At 47.8% G+C, this 17,594-nt stretch overlaps 2 protein-coding genes across 3 annotated transcripts; one reads left to right on the top strand and one right to left on the bottom strand.

The window, feature by feature from the left end:
- The first annotated feature begins 457 nt into the window (after positions 1 to 457).
- Positions 458 to 4,657, top strand: LOC105982061 (chromosome unknown open reading frame, human C16orf93). Its single transcript, XM_013011477.1, has 9 exons — positions 458 to 701; positions 1,366 to 1,397; positions 2,126 to 2,191; positions 2,292 to 2,461; positions 2,984 to 3,054; positions 3,226 to 3,342; positions 3,676 to 3,736; positions 3,816 to 3,911; positions 4,479 to 4,657. Exons 1-9 carry the CDS (start codon positions 495 to 497, stop codon positions 4,655 to 4,657), a joined length of 999 nt encoding a protein of 332 aa, XP_012866931.1. The 5' UTR covers positions 458 to 494.
- A 127-nt stretch (positions 4,658 to 4,784) lies between these two features.
- Phkg2 (phosphorylase kinase, gamma 2 (testis)) lies at positions 4,785 to 17,367 on the bottom strand. Of its 2 annotated transcripts, none has more exons than XM_013011751.1 (10): positions 16,468 to 17,367; positions 16,019 to 16,114; positions 11,087 to 11,262; positions 10,781 to 10,835; positions 9,181 to 9,246; positions 8,932 to 9,095; positions 5,861 to 5,951; positions 5,618 to 5,771; positions 5,420 to 5,545; positions 4,785 to 5,325 (listed from the first exon to the last, which is right to left on the bottom strand). In XM_013011751.1, exons 2-10 carry the CDS (start codon positions 16,111 to 16,113, stop codon positions 5,032 to 5,034), a joined length of 1,221 nt encoding a protein of 406 aa, XP_012867205.1. In that variant the 5' UTR covers position 16,114; positions 16,468 to 17,367; the 3' UTR covers positions 4,785 to 5,031. The 2 variants fall into 2 exon arrangements, with proteins under 2 accessions (XP_012867205.1, XP_012867204.1); XM_013011750.1 differs by having other exon boundaries at positions 4,813 to 5,325; positions 16,019 to 16,131.
- Positions 17,368 to 17,594: the final 227 nt, after the last annotated feature.

The following is a 17,594-nucleotide window of genomic DNA, read 5'->3' as shown; positions in this document are numbered from 1 at the left end:
GCGCCGGAGGCGGTACCGGATGTGGCGAAACGCCTCCATTTCCTGTTTTTATTGGTCGCGCTGGGTTCCTCTGGTCGAGTCGTGTGAGTTCTTCCTGAACGCCTCTATTTTCTCTCAGTGATTGGCCAGAGGGTGGTTTCCATAGTAACTGTCACCACACTCCGCTTTCCCTCCCTGAGCACGGAACCAGCCCTGCTAACAGCACCTTTCAAGGGGGCATCTAGGTGGGCACTTGCATCTTATTACGAATACGCGTATCTTCTCCGTGTCTGAAATTGTTACCTTCCTTCTTCCTGTCCTTTTTCCTTCCAAAGCCCCCCTAGCAACGGTCACCACGGAGGAGGGCGGAAAGACGCCCCCACCGCGGATTGGCTGCGTCCACCCCCAGGGCCGCATTGATTGGCTGAGAATCGCGGGCGCGCCAGGACTTAGCAGTCGTTGCGGGAGATCTGTACTCCAAACCTGGCCCTGGGAGTCTCTGCACCGAGGACAAGATGATTAGCTCTAAGTCCAGCCACGTCCTAGGAATGAGGGTGCCATCGGAGTCTGAACACCTCTCTGAACTGCAGCGGGAATTAGAGAAGGGTCGCAGCTCAGTGAGTGGATTAACCATGAGGAGCAGAACGGGGACACGGAGCGATTCGGTCACCGCGGCCTCCGCCTCTGTGGGGAAGGACGACCCTACAGCCAACTTGTTCCCGGTGAGAGCAGGACGCAGCGATCCGTTCGTGAATGTTTATAATAGCCTCACCCTTGGCCGGGTGCCCAGGGGCTCACGTCTGTTATCCTAGCTACTCAGGAGGCTAAGATCTGAGGACCGCTGTTTCGAAGCCAGCCCGGGGCAAGAAAGTCCATGAGATTCCAATTGACCGGGAAAATGATAGAAATGAAGCTGTGGCCAAAATGGTAGATCGCTAGCCTTGAGCAAAAACGCCCAGGGACAACGTGCAGGGCCCTTGGTTTTGTTTTTGATTTGTTTTTGATTTTGGTCGGTCGTGGGGCTTGAACTCTGGGCTTGGGCCCTGTCCTTGCACTCTTCAGCTCAAGGCGAGCGCTGGCCGCTTGAGCCACAGCGCCACTTCCAAGGGCCCTTGGTTTTTATGCCCAAACAAACACCTGCCAGGTTTCATTACATTTAGTAACTTAATTCGGGAGCTTTCTCCAATCACTCTGGTAAAATGAGGTAAGGGTGTGTGTGATCAGATTGTTAAAATACTATAAATAATACTTAGGGCTTGTGAAACCCAGTGCTATCCTCTTTGTCCTGTAGTTCCAGAAATGAGAAAGCAGGTAGTGCTTAGCTCCACTGGAACTTCACAACCCATAGGGGCCAAGCACCTCAATCAACTCGCCTTCTTTCCACAGCCACCGTTGCCCCAGCCTGGCATCTGCATGTGGTGAGTGTGAAGAACTTTGGGGAAAAGTTACACTTCATACATGCATTATTCCTTTAGTGACCCTCCCTCCCCCACACCAACCAGTCCTGTCCAGAGCAGTCCCAGTTTACAGATGAGACTGAGGCTCACAGTTGCAATTCTACATTTTCCCAGACTCCTCAGTCTCAAGTAGTAATGAGAGCAAACAGACAAGGACTGAGGGTGTAAATGAGTCCACAGTAGAGATTTCACCTGGATCATACAGCAAAATAGTTGTAGAGACAGTAACTCACTTCCTAGCTATACACTTTTTTTTTTGGGGGGGGTCAGGACATGGGGCCTGAACTCTGGGCCTGGGTGCTGTCCCTCAGCTCTTCAGCTCAAGGCTAGCGCTCTACCACTTGAGCCCAGTGCCACTTCTGGCTTTTTTTCTTTTTGCTTATGTGGTGCTGAGGAATTGAACCCAGGGCCTCATGCGCTCTACCACTGAGCCACTTTCCCAGCCCGTAGCTATACACTTTATAAATGGAGAAAATTCTTAGGTATCATCTAGGCCACATCCCTCATTTACTCAAATGAAACCCACAGAGCTAAGTAACTTGCCAAAAGTTAAACACAGTGTTATCAAAAAGCTCAACCTTAAAACAGATCCTCCTGATTTTCAGTCTGATGGTGTAGTAACCAGATAGTCCTGTTATGAAACATTTGTATACTAGCCATCGATTCTGTTTCTCCTTTTCACCTGACAGGAAATATCTGGATATTCATTCCATGCAAAGGCTGGAGAAGACAACCACCCTAGAGGAGATGAGGGAGTATGGGACTATACAGGGAGGGGGCAGGGAAAGCTTTTAGGGAGGGAAGATGTGATGAATGTAGGGTAATGACTTGTCACTCCTTCCTTTCCCTCCCAAGGGTACTGGCTGAGCTCTTGGAGCTTGGCAGTCCTCAACAGAGCCTGCGGGATGCCATCACCCTGGACCTCTTCTTCTACGCACTCATCTTCTGCCGCCAGCAGGGCTTCTCACTAGAGCAGATGTCAGCGGCTTGTGCCATGCTCCAAGATCTTCACAAGGCCTGTGTTGGTGAGAGGGAGGTGGCTACCAGAAAGTTTTGAGTTCCAAGTTGGGCTGGCACAAATGACCATGGGCAGAAGTAGGGAGATTACCACCTTGAATCTTTGTTCCGCCATTACTAGTAGTGTTATTGCATGCCAGTTATTGCCTTTGAAATCCTGTTTTCTTATCAATAAGTTACACAGCACTAACTTTGTGGGACTGTTCTGAGGAATATGTAAATGCCTGCCATTGTGCTCAATAAAATAGTTTTTGTATTTTCCCTCTTGAGGATGTTTGATAATAGCTGAAATATTATTCCCTGGTTTACTTATCATTCCATTAGAATATAAGCTTCCTAAAGGTAGGACTTTGTCTTATTGAGTGCCTCAAACAGTATGTAGCAAGGGTCAGTTAAGTCAGTTTGAGGGAACAAACCAGACTTTAAGCTTAGCTCTGTCAACCATTGAAGCTCACATTGAAGTTTAAGAGATGAAGGGATTAAAAAAAGAGGGAGAAGAACTCATGGCTGCACCTTGCTTTCCCTACCAGCAACCCCTTTGGGCAACGTGGAGGAATGCTACCGCTACTTTACCAGTGTTCTTTTTTGCCATGGAGTCAGGGTCAGTACCCTGGAGTACCCATCACCCTTTCCCAGACAGGGTCTAACCTAATTTCCTGCTCATCATGCTTCTTTGAAGGCCATCATCCTGCTCCTAGATAGCTGGGTTTTTAGAAAAAGGGCCAGGCTTCAGGAAGCTATTGACACTCTAACTCCTAGTCCTTAACCACAGCGCCCTCCCTTCAGCATTGACCTCTTTAAGGAGGAACAGCTGCTGGCACTAGCCGACTATGTGGTCAACACCTACTTCCGCCACTTCAAGCTCTACAAATACGTCTTCACACCCCAGGTACTGGCAATGGGCTTGCAAGAGGCTGTCTCTATCTTTCCTTTTTCCTTTTTTTTTTGAGTCCGGTCATGGGGCCTGAACTCTGGGCCTGGGCGCTGTCCCTCAGCTCTTCAGCTCAAGGCTAGTGCTTTACCACTTGAGCCACAGCACCACTTCTGGCTTTTTTCTTTTTGCTTATGTGGTGCTGAGGAATCGAACCCAGGGCCTCATGCATGCAAGACAAGCACTCCATCACGGAGCCACCTTCCCAGCCCCTCTATCTTTCCTTTTCCCTCAGGGCAGGTGCCTTTCTCTTAGCTTCCTCTTAGCCTCCTCTTTCCTGTCTCTTTCTAGGTGCGGCTGGATCTCTCTTTGGCTTACGTAGGGCTAGAGCCGTGTAAGCCCTGGCTAGAGGGTAAGATGTGTACCAGAGTAGAAGGGCAGAGGCTAGGCCATGGCTGGGGCCAATGCCTCTTCCCGCTTCTGGCTTACAGCAAAAGAAGGCAGCGGTGAAGAGGAGGTGGAGGAAGAGCCAGTTATCCCAGAGGCAGAAGAACCAGAGGAAGAAGTGGAGCTAGAGCAAAAGACAAGTGAGTACAAGGGGTGTCAGGGAACCCTGTAACTCAGAGCCATTGTGAAAACGGATGTGCAACTTTTCAGTGTCCTCTCTGATTCCTAATGCAGAAGTCCACAGTGACAAATAAGAGCACCTGCTTCTGGGAGGGGGTAGGGCAAAAGAGGTGGCTCCAGGAAGAGGATGATTAGAAAACCATCAACAATACCAACAGAGATCTGGCGACACTGTGTACCAAGTCCTACATGCTAGATCTCAAGACTATTCACCACATTTTACCTGGAGTGGAGAAGATCACTAACCTGCCTAAGGCCAAATAGCTAGTCAGGTAGCTATTAAGCTACCAGGACCAGCAGCTGGTCATTCCAGAAGAGGTTGATGCTGCAGGGAGTGGTGCTGTGATAATGCCTTCTAGAATCTGATTCCAAAAGTCCAACATAGCCATTGTGCCCAACTGTGGCTCACAAAAGGGCTGACATTTCCTAAGTCACAGCAATATTTCTTCCTATGTAGCCTGTGGGATTGTTTTTCCATAGCTAGGGACAAGTATCCCCTACTTGTTACTTCTCCTCCATCCCTGCAGACAAGGTCTGTACCCTCCAAACCTACATCAAGACTCAGCTGAATAAGGAGTTGGGACAACTCCAGCAGGTGATGGAGGAACAACTTAAGGCCAGTGAGGACAGGCTTAACAGCAAATTGAATGCACTGGAGCGACCCAACCAGCCACCACCCAGCAAAGGCAAGAACAAGACGAAGTGATCTTCAGAATTCTCACCAATAAAAACCTGGGCCAGAGCGCCCCACACTCAGCCTTTCTCCTAAGCAACCTTCTAGGCTTCACTGTGGAAGATAGGAAAGATAGCAGACCTGGGACACTTGCTTTTCCCTGGCGTGTAGCAGATTTTATTTCAGACGCAGTACTGACAAGGCTGAGCATGGTATTCTGAGTGGCTTCTTTCCACTCCAGCTCTGATCTGCAAGTATTGGCCTGAGGGGGTAGGTATACTGGGGGGTTCTCTACAGTAGCCTGATCAGTGAGGGGCCTAGCTAGACAAGGGGGGTCCTGAGGCCAGACCTTGACAGACCCTCCTTTTGGAGAGTCGTGCTTCCTGAGACTTCTCATGGCTGAGGTTCTAGCCCAACGCCAGTGCAGCCTCATCTTCTGTGACAGCAGTGGAGTCCGCTTCCTCTTCAGTCCCCACGAGGGGAAAGGGCCCAGGGGGCCGGTGCTGGAAGAGGGCTGCCCGATTCTGCTGTTCACCCTTCTTCACCCAGTGCCCATAGAGCCGGAAGGCACAGTTGTCAATGAGGCGCCGCACTGGCCGCAGCGCATAGGGGTCCCTCAGCAGTGCATTCTTGGTCAGCGGTCGTATGCGGTGGGTACTTAAGGCTACTCGTCCAGCAGCTAGCACTGTCCACACTGCCACCTGAGAAGGGAGGCAGTGTGAGCTCCAGTGGAACATCCAGCCCAGAGATGTTTACAGCATAGGCAGATGTAGACCCTGCCACTCTATGTCTTACCCGGAAACGCTGGCGAGGTGTGAGGTTCCAGATTTGACTGCCTTCACAGCGCTCAAAGAAAGGGTGCTGTAGGGCCTGCTCAGCTGTCAGGCGCTCCTCAGGATCCACCTGTAGTAGCCTTGAGATCTAAGGGAAACCCCAGAGCATGAGGGGCAGATCTTGGGCCTTCCCCACGGACCTCTTATGGTCCCAGCTCACCAGGTCTTTGACGGTGTTTGAGCGATCATCCCATTCGGGTGAACTAAACTGGTATTGGCCTTCCATGATCATGCGTAACATCAGGATCTGGCGCCGGTGCCAGAATGGTGGTGAGCCAGCCAAGAGTGTGAACAAGATCACCCCACAGGCCCAGCTGAGAAAGAGACCATGATTAGGATTAGGTAACAGGCAAATATAAAGGACAGTACACACAGAGGAGAGAGAGGGATGCCAGAAACTCACAGGTCAACTTCCTTGCCATAGCCTGGGTGGGTTTCATCCATGGAGCATTTAAGGATCTCTGGAGCTAGATACCCTGGGGTTCCACACAATTCTGGGGAGAGAGAGCAGAGACTGAAGGGGTTCAACAAGCCTTCTCCAGGACTCTTAGCACCAGATCTCTGCTGGAGCCTCCTCAACACTGCTGTCCCGTGTTATGATTCTGTTCCTGCTTGTGTCCTGCAAGCCTCTGAACTAGCCACTACTCCTGTAAACAACCCAAATGCTGCCTATGGCCCCTAGTGGACTTCCTAGCAATGCCTGGTCCTACCCAACCATATCATTTGCCTCCTTTAACTTCCCAGTCAAGCCAGCTCTACCACTCATAAGGAGAGTCTACCAAAAGGAAGAGTCAAGGTCTAACCTTATTACCCCCTTGCCTAGCTAGGCCCCTCACTGATCAGGCTACTGTAGAGAACCTCTCAGTACACCTACCCCCTCATTACATATGTAATACATATGGGAAGGCAATTTTATTTTTTACATTCCTTTCTGCCCTGTAATATGGAAGAACTAAGTGGAATTGTGGGACTTTTTAAAGAACATACTGGGTAAGGCCTTGTTTAAAACCCTCCCTTAGCTGGGTACTGATGGCTCACACCTGAAATCCTAGCTACGCAGGAGGCTGAGATCTGAGGATCAGGGTTCAAAGCCACCTGGGCAGGAAAGTTAATCTCCAATTAACAGAAAACTGGAAGTGATGCTGTGGCTGAAAGCATTAGAGCACTATCCTTGAGCAAAAGGACCTCAGGGCAGTATAGACTCTGAGTTCAAGCCCCATGACTGACAAAAATAAACCAAAATCAAACCCTCCCCTGATTCAGATTCAGATTTCCCATCTTGGTGTCAGTATGAAGTGTAGGCTCATAAAGCCCTGCGCTTTCTATGACTTGATCAAATACTGTATGTTTTAGTTTCTTCTACCACTTCAAAGCACCAATTCTGCTGGGCGCTGGTGGCCACGCCTATAATCCTAGCTACTCAGGAGGCTGAGATCTGAGGATCACGGTTCAAAGCTAGCCCGGGCAGAAAAACTCTGTGAGACTCTTATCTCCAATAAACCACTCGAAAGCCAGAAGTGGCACTGTGGCTGAAGTGGTAGAGCGCTCGCCTTGAGCTGAAGAGCGCAGGGACAGCACCCAAGCCCAGAGTTCAAGCCCCATGACCAAAAAAAAAAAAGCACCAATTCTTCCATCCTAGTAATTTCCAAACTGTCCCATGGCACACTCCCAGGAAATGTTAACAGGCCTAAATTAAGAATGCCTTTCTTGCCGGGCGCCAGTTGCTCACGCCTGTAATCCTAGGTACTTAGGAGGCTGAGATCTTAGGATTGAGGTTCAAAGCCAGCATGGGCAGGAAAGTCTCTGAGACTCATCTCCAATAAACCACCAGAAAACCAGAAGTGGGTCAAGCAGTAGAATGCTAGTCTTGAGCTGAAGAGTTGAGGGACAGCACCCAGGCCCAGAGTTCAAGCCCCACAACAAAAAAAAAAAAAAAAAAAAGAAAAAAAAAAGGGCTTTCTTGGGAAAGCCATTACATTCTTGGGAATTTTATTCCTACACCAAGTATTTATTGAATGTACCATGAACTCTATTAAAGACTCAGTAGTGAATATGCTCTTACTGAGCTCACTGTCTTCCAAAAAGCTAACAATAATAGAGTAAGATGCAGGTCATAAAGGAAGACTATATATAAGAACAAAAAGCAGAGGGCTACATCACTTACGCCAAGGAAAGCAGTGGAGGAGGCAAAGTAGACATGATTCTACAAGGAGGAAAATGTGGAGCCCAGAGAGAAATAAGAAAACATAGCATTCGTGAATCCATAGATGAATAGTATGAGCTTCCTTCAGACTGCCTAAGTTCAAATTCTGACAGAATGACCTTGGACAAGTCATCTTATAGCTTTAAAACAAGATACGTCTAGAAAAATACAAATTTGATCTCCAAGTGTTATTGAGAAGACTTACAGAAGCAGAATGTAAAAGGCTTGGTGTGGTTGTCTACATCAGTGTCTTGTATAGCTAAACTACTAATAGATCCAATAAAGCCACTGAGGGACAGATAGAATACCAAAAACTCTGAGAAGCTGGGTGGGTGATGGTGATGCATGCCTGCACTCCTAGCTACTGTACTGAGGAAGCTAAACTTGAGATCCTCAGGGAATCTCAGTTCAAAGCCAGCCAAGGCAGAACAGTTCAAAAGGCTATCTATCTACAGCTGGGTGCCAGTGGCTCACACCTATAATCCTAGGTACTCAGGAGGCTGAGATCTGAGGATCACAGTTCAAAGCCAGCCTGGGCAGGAAAGTCCTTATCTCCAATAAACTACTAGAAAACCAGAAGTGGTGCTGTGGTTCAAGTGGTAGAGCACTCGCCTTGAGCTGAGGGACAGCACCCAGGCCCAGAGTTCAAGCCCCACGACTGACAAAAAAATAAAAAATAAAAAGCTATCTCCAATTAATTAAGCAAAACAAATCTGAACTGGTGGTATAATTCAAGCCATGAATAAAAAAAGGAGAACACATTGCCCTGAGTTCAAGCCCTGTTAGCAGCACAAATAAAAGCTCAAAAGATTCTCACAGTTGAGTTTTGCTCAAGATTTCCCATTTGCATTGGAACTACTTCTTGCCATAACCTTGGGTGAGGCTGTCTTCAGCTCCCTGGTAAGAAGTGACATCAGGTTATCTAGACTTGATCCGGGTCTTCACAATACTGAAAAGGCACACTGTGGTCTTATATAGACCCCAAACATGCTGCTGAGCCCTCCCTCTTGGGACAAGCCCAGCCACAGAGGTCCCTCCTCTGTGTATCTCTCAGGTTCAATCAGTGAGCTTTTTCCTTCTAGCTTCCCTTTGCCAGCTGAGTACCCATCTGACTCCATCCTCCCAGATCAGGCAGCGCACTGAGTTGCACAAAAGGCTTTGAATCCAGAAGATACTTTGCAGTGTTTGGGACTCAGTGCTCAGATCCAGCCAAACAACTTCAGGCTGAGTCTTGATCCCTCCCCAGCTTCTTAGGGACCTGGATCCCTCACCTCGAAGCTTTTCGCCAGGTTCCAAGTGGCAGGAGAACCCAAAGTCTGAAACCCGGATCTGCATATTGTCATCTAGGAGAATATTCTCAGGCTTCAGGTCTCGGTGCACAATGTTGTTGTCATGGAGAAAGTTCACTGCTTCCAGCAGAGACCTCATGATGGACCTGGGGGAGGTGCAATCTCTTCTGCTTCTCCTCACCCCAACTGTTACCCCCAACTCATCCCAGGGGCTGCAGGCTCTGCCCTTACCTTGTTTCCTTTTCTGAGAGAGCCACCTTCTCCGTGAGATAGTCAAACAGCTCTCCCTTCCGCATCCTAAGGAATAGGAGGGGCACAGGAGGAGAATATACACCCCCACAGAGGTGCTGAGAAAGTAAGCCAGTGCTCACATAAAATATCACAGAAAGGCCAGTGCCAAGAGATTCCCCTGAGGAACACTCACAGACAGAGCACTCTGACTGGGCACTACTGGCTCATGCCTTTAATTCTAGCTTCTCTGGAGTCTGAGATCTGAGGATTGAAGTTAAAAGCCAGCCAGGGTAGAAAAGTCTATGAGGCTATCTCCAATTAACCACCAGAAAGCCAGAAGTGGAGCTATGGCTCAAGTGGTAGAGCACCAGCACCAAACTTGAATGAAAAAAAGCTAAAGGATAGTGCTGAAGCCCTGAATTCAAGCCCCAGGACCAGCATCAAAAACAAAACAAAAAAGCACTCTAGTAAAATGGATGACAGGGGCAATTTGGCTATTGAGTTGGCCAGAGTATGGATGATGTGGTGATGAGGCTACTCTATCAAGAAATGATTCGTGACAGTAATTCACAGCAGGTTCTTTTTTTTTTTCATTTTTCTCCTGATTTTATTTGGATTAATTCATTTAAAGTCAATTAGGAAAGAGTGGGAAATTAGCGAAGTAAAAACATTGTTTAAGTCACAGCAGGTTCTTATTATCTGAGAATAGCTGTACCTAAAAAGTATCTTAAAGTGGCTCTTTTGGTGATATAGGCCAAGATTTCGGTTGCTACCAAAACAAAATACAGCTTTATTTTGAAATTGTGCTTAGTTTTTGTATCTTTAAAATTGAAGTTATAGTTGGGCACTGGTAGCTACTTGGGAGGCTGAGATCAGAGGATCACAGTTTGAAGCCAGCCTGGGCAGGAAAATCTTTGAGAATCTTATCTCCAATTAACACAGAGAAAGCCCAAAGTGGTGCTGTGGCTCAAGGGGTAGAGTACTAGCCTTAAGCAAAAGCAGCTCAGGGAAAGTGCCCTGGCCCAAAATTCAAGCCTTAAAACCAGAAAAAAAAATTGAAGTTATAATTACAACTTGGAGCTGGGCACTAGTGGCTAACACCTGTAATCCTAGGCACTCAGGAGGCTGAGATCTGAGGATCACATTTTGAAGCCAGCCCAGGGAGAAAAGCCCATGAGATTCTAATCTCCAATTAACTACAAGAAAAACCAGAAGTAGTGCTGTGGCTCAAAGTGGTAAAGTTCTAGCCTTGAGTGTAAAAGTTCAGGTATAGTGCCCAAGCCCCCTGAGTTCAAGACCCAGGACAGACAAAAAATAAAAATAATAACACTTGCAACTCTGATTCAATCCTCAAAAGGGTCATTGTCTTGCAAAATTGTTAAGGTGGTTTAATGGGACTACTACTGAAAGTTGGCAGAAAATCATTTCTATAAACTAATTGAAGGCACCTTCAGAATGGGCCACGCACTGGCAGGGAGGCAGGTCTCTGCCTAGAACAGATACAGGGGGTTTGAGCACAGTGGTCTCACTAAGCTATAAGGCTGGAGCCATATAAAGAGGTGGGGAAGAGGCTTCTCAGACAGGGCAGGGTGATACTCACAAGTCAAACACCAGGAACATGAAGCTAGAAGACTCGTAGGAATCGATGAGAGTGACTGGGGAAAGAGGCAGAGACAGATGGAAGGAGAGATACATATTCCAGGAGGATTTCCACCCTGAAGCAACAGTGGGCTATTACTGGGAAGGAAGGCGGCAGTAGGGACCCAAAGTCTGGCCACACTCCTGGGAGGTGGCAGAAAGCCAGGAGGAAGAGAAGGAAAGGCCTAGAGGCAACATTGGGGTGTGGGCTGGGGGCAGGGCCAGTAAACAGTGGGGCTGTCAGCAAGAACAGGGGATGCAGCCTCACTGATGTGGGGGTGGCCAGCGACCTGGCGAAGAATGTGTGTCTCTCGCCGTGTGGCTTCCCGCACCTCCTCCAGTTGCTCAGGACTCAGCCGCTCAGCGGTCACCTCCATGATCTTCACTGCAAACTCATTCCCAGTAGCTCGATGAACACAACGACGGACCACAGAGCTCACTCCTCTGCCAGAGTCAGACCACAGCACAAGTCAGGGTCTCATACAGATTAAAGCTTCAGCAGCCTCATACTCTCTGCACCAGATTCTAAAAACTCTGGACAAGAAACCACCAGAAAAACTCACCCTCACCTATAATAGCTTCATAGTCAGGCACTTTGCTAACCAAACAGAAGATCTGGGTTTAATCTAGGTTCCTCCACTCCCTTCATGGGTAAACCTAGGCAAGGCCTTTCTACACTGAGCCTCAGAACCTTTCCATTACAGGAAGGGGAAAGAAATCACCTGCTACTCATATTTCTCTGATCACCCCATCCAAATCCCAGAGTTCCCCTACAATACTTCAAATATAGAAGGAATCACAGAGACATGGAGTCTTTGGTAGCTGGAAGACCAAAGTTGAGAATTAGATCTTAGTTCAGCCCCAATTTACCACCAATTGACACAATGACATACAGTCTGTAGGCTTCAGTTCTGTAACTCTGAAATGTGAACGTGATCATCTTGAAAAGCATCTATAAGAAAGCCCATTGGAGGTTCACACTTATAATCCTAGCTACTCAGGAGGCTGAGATCTAAGGCTCAAGGTACAAAGCTACCTAGCTTGGAAAGCCCAAGAGACTATAATCTCCAATTAACTAATAAAAAGCCAGAAGTAGTAGAGCAGCAGCCTTGAGTGAAAAAGCTAAGGGACAGTGCCAGGCCCTAAAATCAAGCCCCATATCAATACCAACACACAAACATACATACACACTCACAGTCCATGGCTTTCTTTCTAAAGAGGAACAAAAATTTCCTTGCTCAGACCACATCATCAACTCCATATGGCCCTACAAGTACCTCAGGTTCAGGTGTAAATTGCTACACATTTCTTTTTTTTTTTTCGTCGGTCCTGGGGCTTGATCTCTGGGCTTGGACGATGTCCCTCAGCTCTCTAGCTCAAGGCAAGCGCTCTACCACTTGAGCCACAGCGCCACTTCCGGTTTTCTAATGGTTTGTTGGAGATAAGAGTCTCACTGAGTTTTCTGCCCGGGCTGGCTTTGAACTGTGATCCTCAGATCTCAGCCTCCTGAGTAACTAGGATTACAGGCATGAACCACCAGCGTCCGGATTGCTCCACATTTCTTAGGTTGGTTCCTCGGCTGCCTTTTACATGGCCTTACTGCTGTGTTTTCTTGGACTCCTATGGATTTGCTCACCTACTAATTTATTTAGAATTCTGTCATCCATATCTAATTAAATCAGGGAATGAGAACTATTGCTTTGCAGACCAAACGCAGCAGCTCATAGGTATGTTCAGTTTTGGCTCTATCAAGTAGGACAGAACCTTTTAGCTTCTAGAATATCCCCCCTTCCTCCCTCTCTTCTTCCCTTCATCTTTCCCTCTTTTCCTCCCTCTACTTTCTTTTCTTTTTTTTCCAGCCAGTCCTGGGACTGGAACTCAGGGCCTGGGCCTTGTCTCTAAGCTTTGTTTGCTCAACACTAGTGCTCTACCACTTGAGCCACAGCACCACTTCTGGCTTTTTTTTTTCCTTCTGTTTATGTGGTACTGAGGAATCGAACCCAAGGCTTCACGCATGCTAGGCAAGCACTCTACCACTAAGCCACATACCCTGCCTCCCTCTACTTTCTTTTTTTTTTTTTTTTTGGGTCCGGATGTGGGGCCTGAACTCTGGGCCTGGGCGCTGTCCCTCAGCTCTTCAGCTCAAGGCTAGCGCTCTACCACTTGAGCCACAGTGCCACTTCGGCTTTTTTCTTTTTGCTTATGTAGTGCTGAGGAATTGAACCCAGGGCCTCAGGCATGCAAGGCAAGCGCTCTACCACTGAGCCATCTTCCCAGCCCCTCCCTCTACTTTCTTGATTCCCACTTTAGTAATAGATTTAGTAATAGATTACTCAACTTTTCTTTCTTTTTTTTTTTTTTGTTGTGGGGTTTGAACTCTGGGCCTGGGCACTGTTCCTCAGCTCTTCAGCTCAAGGCAAGTATTCTACCACTTGAGCCACAGCACCACTTCTGGTTTTCTGGAGGTTTATTGGAGATAAGAGTCTACAGCCTTTCCTGCCCAGGCTGGCTTTGAACCATGATCCTCAGATCTCAGCCTACGGTGAAGCTAGGATTATAGGTGTGAGTCACGGGAGTCCAGCTTAGACTACTCATCTTTAAGGAGGTTTAAAGACACCTGAAATCATCCAATTAAGAATCCCTGCTTTAAGGCCTGAACTAAATGCTACCTCTACAGATTTTATGTTTATTTTTCAATAGGAAGAGACTACTTCCTCCTCTGGTATAATAAGCGTTTTACCTTAAGAGCATTTGTTCTTGTAACCCCTCTGTACAGTATTTTCACAATAAAAAACTTATTTTTTTAAAAAAGAGCATTTGCTCTTTAGTAATTATGCCTTCCTACTATGTTTCATGATTATCCAGATCTTTGTATTCAAAGCCCAAATTGTTTCTCAGTGCCTTGCTCATGTCCTTAACTGTCAGACCTGGGATGTGGGTACAGTTCAATGATAGTATGCTTGCATAGCATGTACCAACATTGTATAATATAAACAAATAGCTGCACTAATCCTAGCTTATTCAAGAGCTGAGATCTGAGGATAGCAGTTTGAAGCCTAGGCTGAAAAGCCCTTGAGACTCTTATTTCCAAACCACCAAAAATCCAGAAGTGGGGCTGTGGCTCAAGTAGTAGAGTGCTAGCTTTGAGCAAAAAAGCTCAGAATTAGTGCCTGCACCCTGATTTCAAGCCCCAGGACCAGCACAATAAAATGAAATAAACAAAGCTAGGTATTGTGAAGCACAACTGTAATTCCAATACTAAGGAGGGTGAGGCAGGAGAATTTTAAGTTCCAGCCAGGCTGAGCTACACAGTGGGTCTTTTGATTTACTCACTCACTCACTCAATCAATCAATCAAATCAATACTTCCAGCCTAATTTCTTTATCATAGTATGTGTATTCTTCTTAGCAAGATGTTTAAGGTTACTATCCTTTTGGTGTGTGTATGTATGAACCTAGAGATGGAATTTAGAGCCTCAAGCTAAGCAATTATCCTACACTGATCTCTTTCCTTGGAGTATATACACTGCGAACTGAACTAAAAGCCTGGGTACTGTCCCTGAGTTTGCTGAGGGCTAGGACTCTACAAATTGTGTCATAGTTCCACTTCTACCTTTTTGGTGGTTAATTGGAGATAAGGCTCTCAGACTTTTGTGCCCAGGTGGGACTTCAAACTTTGGTCCTTAGATCTCAGCCTCCTGGGTGTCCAGGATTACAGTCATGAGCCATGGTTGCCTGACCCTTCTACTCTTACCATATTCTAGCCATTGATATAAGCCTTCAAATTTACTGTTCCCTCTGCTAGGAATATCTCCTGTCTCAGTTTATGGTCAACTTGTTCTCATCCTTCAGTCTCACAACTCATTTCTCTGGCCATGTGGCTGTATGTCAATGGTAAAGTGCTTGCCTAGCATGTGCAAGAACCTGGGTTTGAGCCCAGAAACACACAACATACACACACAGCCCATTTCATTTCCTTAAGGAAAATTTCCCAGATCTTCTTATCCATAGTGGACTTCAGTAATCATTCTTATTCTACTTCCCTAATAATTTTCTCTCTAGCACTTACACTGTCTACTTTTTCTTTCTATTTATTCTGTCTCTCCTGTTAAAAAGTGCAATCTCTAGAAAGATAGAAACCCTATTTCTTGCCAGCTGCCACTACAGGTGAGGCTTTCTACATATATGACTCCTATTTCTACATATTGGACTTCTATTCTTACTTCAAAACCCAGAGCATGGGGCTGGGAAGGTGGCTCAGTGATAAGAGTGTCTGCCTTGCATGCAAGCATAAGGTCCTGGGTTCAATTCCTCAGCACCACATACGCAGAAAATGCTGAAGTGGCGCTGTGGCTCAAGTGGTAGTGAACGCTAGCCTTGAGCTGAAGAGCTGAGGGACAGTGCCCAGGCCCAGAGTTCAGGCCCCACAACCGACAAAAAATAAAAAACAAAACAACAACAACAACAACAAAAAACCAGAGCAAAGATCACAACTCCTGGAAGGTATGGTTTTTTGGAACTTCACAGCATTTGGCACAGACCCCTACCTATCTTGATACCGTGTGTGTGTATGTGTGTGTGTGTGTGTCTGTGTGGTTTTTTGGAACTTCACAGCATTTGGCACGGACCCCTACCTATCTTGATACCGTGTGTGTGTGTGTGTGTGTGCGTGCGCTAGTCCAATGGCTGTACTCAATGGTCTGGGTGCTATCACTGAGCTTTTTTGTTAAAGGTAGCACTCTACCACTTGATCCACAACTCCACTTCCAGCATTTTTTTGGTGGTCAATTAGAGATGAGTCTCACATGACATTTTTGCCTGGACTGCCTATGATCCTGATCCTCAGATCTCAGCCTTCTGAGTAGCTAGGATTACAGGCGTGAGTCATCCACGTGCCCAGGCATCTTGATACCCTCTTTCAGCCACTTCTCTTAGAGAATTGAACATGTATTCTACTCCAATTCTAGTGCTTAGCTTCAGTATGGTCCACAGTGGGGTGCTTTAATCACATTTGCTGAATACATAAATAAGTGAGTTCGTGGAGTGGAGGGGAGAGGGTTAACTTAGAATACCAGTCTAGTTACTAAAGGTTCTCCACCGACCACTGACCTTTCCCATCTATCCAGCCCTCGGATGGAACCGTGTGCATCCTGGCTTGGACCCGACCTCTGAGGACCTTCGTTTTCCTGGCTGCGGCTCACCTGCCAATGACGTCCTTCGGATCGTACTTTTGGTAAAACTCCTTGGCCGCAGCCCAGTCAGGCAGCTCATCCTCCGGACCCACGTCCAGCGTCATTCTGAAGGAGGAGGGGTTCTGCGTGGAGGAAACCGAGGGCAGTGAGGGGAGGGAGGCCCACAGGTTCTGAGAGGACGCACATCGCGGCTCCCTGAGGCGCAGTCCCTGCGGCTGGGGCGCCAGGGTCCTGGGGGAATAGGGGCGGGGCAGGGGGAGGATGGGGCTGGGGAGACTCCACTGGAGGGTCTGAGGGCCGGGAGAGGTGACAGGAGAGGGAGGGGGCGGGGGGAGGGAGGGGAGAAGGCGGCCAGGAAGAAGGGGGAAAAGGCTCAAGGGCGAGTGGCTGTTGCCGCGCAGGCGCACTTAAAAGATCGCTGAGGGGGGCGGGGGGCACAGGGTCTCGCGCAGACTCACCCGCAGGGGCGGCGACAAGATCGGGGTCTAGTTGAAGCCCCTCGGCTTCCGGGCCGCGTTTTAATCCTTGGCTTTCCCCGCAGTTGTACCCGGGTCGACCTAAGGTTCCGCCCTCACCGAAACAGCCAATAGCCAGCGCTGCCAGAAGACTAAGGTTCAGAGATCCTTTGGATTGGAAACTAGCAGTCCAATTGGGAGCTGGAAGTCCTCGGGCTGGAGTGAGCATTGGAGTTCAAAGTTCCCTAAGGCCGCCACCACAGGGAAAAATCTCTGATCTAGCCAACCATCTACCGCGGAGGGCGGGGCTTGCCATCCAATGTCGTCAGCGGCCAGGAATGGGACCCGGAAGTTAGGTTTACCCGGAAGTGCCCACGTCTGGGTCGTCTGGAGGCTGCGCTCCGCCTGGCCGCCAGTTCCCGAATTTGGGCAGGCCCCTGACCTATCTCTACCCAGCTTTCTTATCTGAATCTGAAGTAACAGGTTAGTTCAAAGTGCTCTCTTGGTGGGGACGCTAGCTGTTGAAACGCCCATTTGCAGCTCAGACCCCTTTGGTCGTTTGGCGCGGAATTAAGATGGGCGAGCGAGCTGCCTGGTTCTGTGGATGCAGCGGACGGGGATTAGGCTTGCACCCTTCCCTAAAGCGCTCGGACTGTGTGAAACTGTTCTACGCACACGAGATTCTTCCCGGAATGACTTCCGAAGCCAGCTCACTCCCGATATGCACAAAATACTCAACAAATAGTTGTGACTATCACCTAGGCACAGGCTAACAGCAATGAAAAAAGACTACTTGTGGGGGAACAGAATAAATTTCGTCTTTCAACAACGTTTCCAACACTTTGGAATCAACCACATAAAGGGACAAGAAGTTTAAGTTTCCTCATTGGTGATTTCACATGCTGGCTTTGTGTTAACTGTATATTGTGTTGTTTTGTGTTTGGTTTCATTCCTGGGGCTTGAACTGAGGGCCTGAATACTGTTCCTTAGATTTTTTGCTCAAGGTTGGTGTTCTACCATTGAGCCATAGCTCTGGCTTTTTGGTGGTTAACTGGAGCTAAGAATCTTACTGGCTTTTCTATCTAGGCTGGCTTGCAACCTTGATCCTCAGATTTCATCTTCTTAAGAAG

Source organism: Dipodomys ordii, unplaced genomic scaffold (genome assembly GCF_000151885.1).
Source record: "Dipodomys ordii isolate 6190 unplaced genomic scaffold, Dord_2.0 Scaffold14, whole genome shotgun sequence".
In the NCBI taxonomy this organism is placed as follows: Eukaryota; Metazoa; Chordata; class Mammalia; order Rodentia; family Heteromyidae; genus Dipodomys; species Dipodomys ordii.
The sequence above is the reverse complement of the archived record's forward strand: the minus strand, read 5'-3'. Positions and strand labels throughout refer to the sequence as shown.

Excerpts from the sequence above, each read along its gene's own strand:
- LOC105982061 (XM_013011477.1), top strand. The coding sequence starts at position 495 with ATGATTAGCTCTAAGTCCAGCCACGTCCTAGGAATGAGGGTGCCATCG. Across the intron at positions 2,462-2,983 it reads TCTTCACAAGGCCTGTGTTG|CAACCCCTTTGGGCAACGTG; the intron begins GTGAGAGGGAGG and ends TTTCCCTACCAG. Across the intron at positions 3,343-3,675 it reads AATACGTCTTCACACCCCAG|GTGCGGCTGGATCTCTCTTT; the intron begins GTACTGGCAATG and ends GTCTCTTTCTAG.
- Phkg2 (XM_013011751.1), bottom strand. The coding sequence starts at position 16,113 with ATGACGCTGGACGTGGGTCCGGAGGATGAGCTGCCTGACTGGGCTGCG. Across the intron at positions 9,247-10,780 it reads ATGTTCCTGGTGTTTGACTT|GATGCGGAAGGGAGAGCTGT; the intron begins GTGAGTATCACC and ends CCTATTCCTTAG. Across the intron at positions 5,326-5,419 it reads CACCTCGCCAGCGTTTCCGG|GTGGCAGTGTGGACAGTGCT; the intron begins GTAAGACATAGA and ends CTCCCTTCTCAG.